Genomic DNA, 4,533 nt, shown 5'->3' on the forward strand with positions numbered 1-4,533 from the left:
GTATGATCGGGAGGGGGTGGGGGGAGAGGGAAAGGGGGGGTGGGGTGACAGGGGACGGAGGCGAACCTCCCCATGACCGGACGAACCTCCCCATGACCGGGCGAACCTCCCCATGACCGGGCGAACCTCCCCATGACCGGGCGAACCTGTAAAACCAGGGATCTCTGAAAGATTATGAAACCAAAAGCGAAAATGCTGGAAAGTCTCAGCAGGTCTGGCAGCATCTGTAAGGAGAGAAAAGAGCTGACGTTTCGAATCTATAACAGCTTTGACAAAGGGTCAGTTAGATTCTAAACGTCAGCTGTTTTCTCTCCTTACAGATGCTGCCAGACCTGCTGAGACTTTCCAGCATTTTCTCTTTTGGTTTCAGATTCCAGCATCTGCAGTAATTTGTTTTTATCTGAACGATTTGGGTTATGGTATGAACACTGTGCACTGTTTTTATAAGCCTTTATTTTAATTTTATGCTGTCCCTTATCTCCTCAGATGTCCTTGATTTTTTTGAGGTGAAATATTTCCTCATGATGGGTTCCAGCTGCCCCTGAATAGCATCAAATGTTTATTAGAATACCCTCGCTGTGTGCCTCTGTTTTACCTTCCAGCAGAGCTCCTAGATTACTGCAGACAGTCTCTGCTTCATCCTATTAAACTCTACCTTACTTAAATCTAGAAATCTAGTGTCTGACTTCTGCTTGTTTCTTTGATCATTTTATGATCACTTTGTCCTGGGTGGTAGGTGGCAGAGGGCAAGAGATGCAGAGAATGTCTGAGGGAGGGAAACGTGACACACACTAAAACAGTTCTGAACTCAGCCAAGGAACTTCGGCCCAGCCCTCAATCATGGGTTGATTCGGGTTCACTTTCTAGATTTAAGTTGTGCTGAAGTGAAATCCCCTGATAAAATTCTGATCTGCTTTGGATAGCCAAGTTCCTGACCTGACTTGATCAGCAACAGCCGGGCTCAGTTCCTGGCTAAGTAAGACAACAATGCAAGTTACTGTTCTGAATGAGCTACTTCCAAATTTTGTCATAGTGAAAACCTTAGCACCCACTGTGGGTGAACAAACTGAAAACTTCATTCTGCTTTCACAGTTCACACTTTGATTAATTGTTGTTGATATGTTCACAATGAGAAGGTTGTTTCTGAGTTGGAATATGTTTGAAGCCAGTGTTTGTTTTGGTGTTTTTTTTTCTTTTATCTGTTCAGAATTGTATAGGATTAATGAAGACCAGAAAGTGTCACTTGACCTGGACCCATATGTTAAAAAGTTGCTGAATGCCCGGCGGAGAGTGGTGCTTGTGAACAACATCTTACAGAATGCCCAGGTAAGACCAGCTGGTGGTGTCACCTGAACCTTTACAGTCAGTGAGAGTTGGCAGGTTTGTAAACTTCCGTTAGATGCAGAAAGTTTCAGTGAGCGGACCGGTGATTAGTTTGAAGAAACTTGGGAATGGGAGATTGTTGAACGGTTTGTCTTTTAGCCTGGGATTGCAGGAAATTGTCTCTGGAAGAATTGTCTGGAGGAAAACTCCTGTTTTATTACCTTTCCCAGAAATATGCGTTGTCTTACAAGTTGTCTTTTAACAATTCCTAGGAACGACTGAGACGGTTAAACCACAATGTCGCAAAGGAAACAGCTCGTCGTAAAGCCTTGCTGGAGTCTGGATTACTACTTCCTGGTTCTCCAAGCAAATGAAGACAGCTTGTGAAAATCCAAATGACCACAAACTGCTACCATTAGTGAAGATGCATTGACCTGTATATCGATTCACTCAGCTGTGATGCTTGAAGCATACAAACCAAGATTTAATTGATAGCTTATTTGGAGTGGAAGTGGGTAAAGGTTCAAACGTATCACAATAGTGTACAGTTCCTAATCTCAGTTATCGATCACAGAGGCCTCATTTGGTACAACCATAATAAACTTCATCTGAGGTCTGTTCTGTTTGGACAAAGTTGAATTATGGAATTATAAGACCACTGCATTGAGCTTAAATATAACATGCACTGAAGTTTATCAAATGCTCACTTACTGTGAGTAATGTCACACTTGTCAGGGGAGAAAGATTTAATTTTTGCAGCTTTTACATGTGACACTTCTTGCTTATTAATGTCCAAGTGAATATGGAGCTCTCTCCTTTCCAAGTGACTGCCCTGATACAATGCTACAATGCTGATTACAAACTGTATTTAAAAGACTTCCTTAATGTTAATCCAAGCAATACTGATTCTGTTTGATTGTAACTGAGCTTGACTCATATTTGACCATTTCTCCGGCAAGAACCAGTTCACAAATTGGTAATATAGTCTGTCCTGTTACACAACCTGCATTTTGAGGTTATGATTATGTTCATTTTGGCTCTTCTACATTGGATATGTTATAACTGGTCATGATGTCCTTATGACGTACTTCATGGAGTGAACATTCTAAATTTTAATTATGGACTGAGTCAGGAAAAATTAGAATTCTGGATTCAACATGTCTTTACTTGGTTTCTTCTCAACATCCTGGTTTTCATCTGCAGTCATAATTTTGGCAGCACCTCAATCAATTATGTAAAAAGAGCAAAGGTTAGTTTGTTTCCAAATCTTGACTAGAGTTTGCGTCAAAGCACACAAATAAGAAGATAGGAACTAAGACCCGGGATAGATCATTCGCTTGTTGAGTGTGTTGCTGGAAAAGCACAGCAGGTCAGGCAGCATCCAAGGAACAGGAAAATCGACGTTTCAAACCGGAGCCCTTCATCAGGAATGTTTCATGATGATGAAGGTCTCCGGCCCGAAGCGTCGATTCGCCTGCTCCTCGGATGCTGTCTGACCTGCTGTGCTTTTCCAGTAACACCCCCTCATCTCTGATCTCCAGCATCTGCAGACCTTCTAGATCATTTGCCTCCTGAGGCTACTGTCCCATGAAATGGCCTTTCTATCTCAGCTACGTTTTTATAGTTGCATAAAATATGTTATCACCATGCTTTTTTGGATATTCTGAGCTTGATAATAACTGTCATTTCTGTTGGAGACATCTGCCTTTGTTTGCAACCCTTTCAATGTAAGTTTATCTCAGTTGGAGAAAATCTACAAGATTCTGAAGTGATTTCAGGGAGTTCGGTTGGAAGCTAAAAAGCAGGATGAGCAGAGTAGCAATCTCAGGCTTGCTACTGGTGCCACGGGCAAGTGAGGTGAGGAATAGCAGGGCTTGTGTGGGAAGGAGCGCTTCAGATAAGTTGATCTTTGGGGGTACCCTCTGGGGAAGGTGGGACCAGTACACGAAGAACAGGTTGTACTTAAACTGGAGAGGCACCAATATCCTGGATAGGAGATTTGCTGGGGCACTTTGGGAGGGTTTAAACTCATTTGGCAGGGGATGGCAACCAGAACTACAGATCTGAGGAAAGAGTAGTTGGTGAACGGGCAAAAATAGAATGCAGAGAGTGTGTCAGGAAGGACACAGTTGGTAGAGCAAATGAGTGGATTAAATTGTTTGTTTCAATGCAAGGACGGTCGGGAATAAGAATTATGAACTTAAAGCATGGATCAGTACTTGGAACTACGTAATTGTGGCCATAACTGAGACATGGATTTCACAGGGGCAAGAATGGTTACTGGATTTCCAGGGTTTAGAATGTTTAAAAAGAACAGGGAGGGTAGTAAAAGAGTAGGGGGAGTAGTATTGTTAATTAGAGAGGGCATCACAGCTGCAGAGGTTGTTGAGAGGGCTTGTCTACTGAGGATGGATGGAAGACAGGAAAGGAGCAGTCACTATTGGGTGCTATCTATAGACCACCCAATAGCAGCAGAGAGATGGAAGAACAGGTTGAACAGCTGATCTTGGAAAGGTGCAGATGTAACAGAATTGTTGTTATGGGTGACTTTAACTTGCCCAATATTGATTGAAACTTCCTTACAGCAGATGATCTGGATGCAGCTGGTTTTGTCAGGTGTGTTCAGGTAGGATTCCTGACTCAATATGTAGGCAGGCTGACTAGAGGGAGGCCACATTGGATTTGGTGTTAGGCAACGAGCCAGGCCAGGTGTCAGATCTCTCAGTGGGAGAGCATTTCGATGACGGTGACCATAACTGCCTCACCTTTACCATAGCCATGGAAAGGGATAGGAACAGACAGTATGGGAAGGTATTTAATTGGGGGAGGGGAAATTATACATCTGTTAGATCGGAGCTGTGGAGCATAAATTGTGGACAGCTGTGAGATGGGAAAGACACAACAGAAATCGAGTCATAGAAATGTACAGCATAGAAACAGACCCTTCGGTCCAACCTGTCCAGGCCGACCAGATATCCCAACTCAATCTAGTCCCACCTGCCAGCACCCAGGCCATATCCCTCACACCCTTCCTATTCATATACCCATCCAAAGGCCTCTTAAATGTTGCAATTGTACCAGCCTGCACCACATCCTCTGGCAGCTCATTCCATACACGTACCACCCTCTGTGTGAAAAGGTGCCCCTTAGGTCTCTTTTATATCTTTCCCCTCTCACCCTAAACCTATGCCCTCTAGTTATGGACTCCCC

At 43.5% G+C, this 4,533-nt stretch overlaps 1 protein-coding gene across 1 annotated transcript; it reads left to right on the forward strand.

Annotated features, from left to right (window-relative positions):
• The first annotated feature begins 1,108 nt into the window (after positions 1-1,108).
• Positions 1,109-2,325, forward strand: snapin (SNAP associated protein). The gene is made up of 2 exons (XM_043684113.1): positions 1,109-1,326; positions 1,596-2,325. The coding sequence occupies exons 1-2, from the start codon at positions 1,120-1,122 to the stop codon at positions 1,695-1,697; spliced, it is 309 nt and encodes a 102-aa protein (XP_043540048.1). The 5' UTR covers positions 1,109-1,119; the 3' UTR covers positions 1,698-2,325.
• Positions 2,326-4,533: the final 2,208 nt, after the last annotated feature.

This window comes from Chiloscyllium plagiosum, chromosome 51 (genome assembly GCF_004010195.1).
Source record: "Chiloscyllium plagiosum isolate BGI_BamShark_2017 chromosome 51, ASM401019v2, whole genome shotgun sequence".
Classification (NCBI taxonomy): Eukaryota; Metazoa; Chordata; class Chondrichthyes; order Orectolobiformes; family Hemiscylliidae; genus Chiloscyllium; species Chiloscyllium plagiosum.

What these genes read in the sequence shown, in the direction of transcription:
- snapin (XM_043684113.1), top strand. Translation starts at nt 1,120, where the DNA reads ATGTTCACAATGAGAAGGTTGTTTCTGAGTTGGAATATGTTTGAAGCC. An exon ending in ACATCTTACAGAATGCCCAG is followed by an intron (nt 1,327 to 1,595) that starts GTAAGACCAGCT and finishes AACAATTCCTAG; the next exon opens with GAACGACTGAGACGGTTAAA.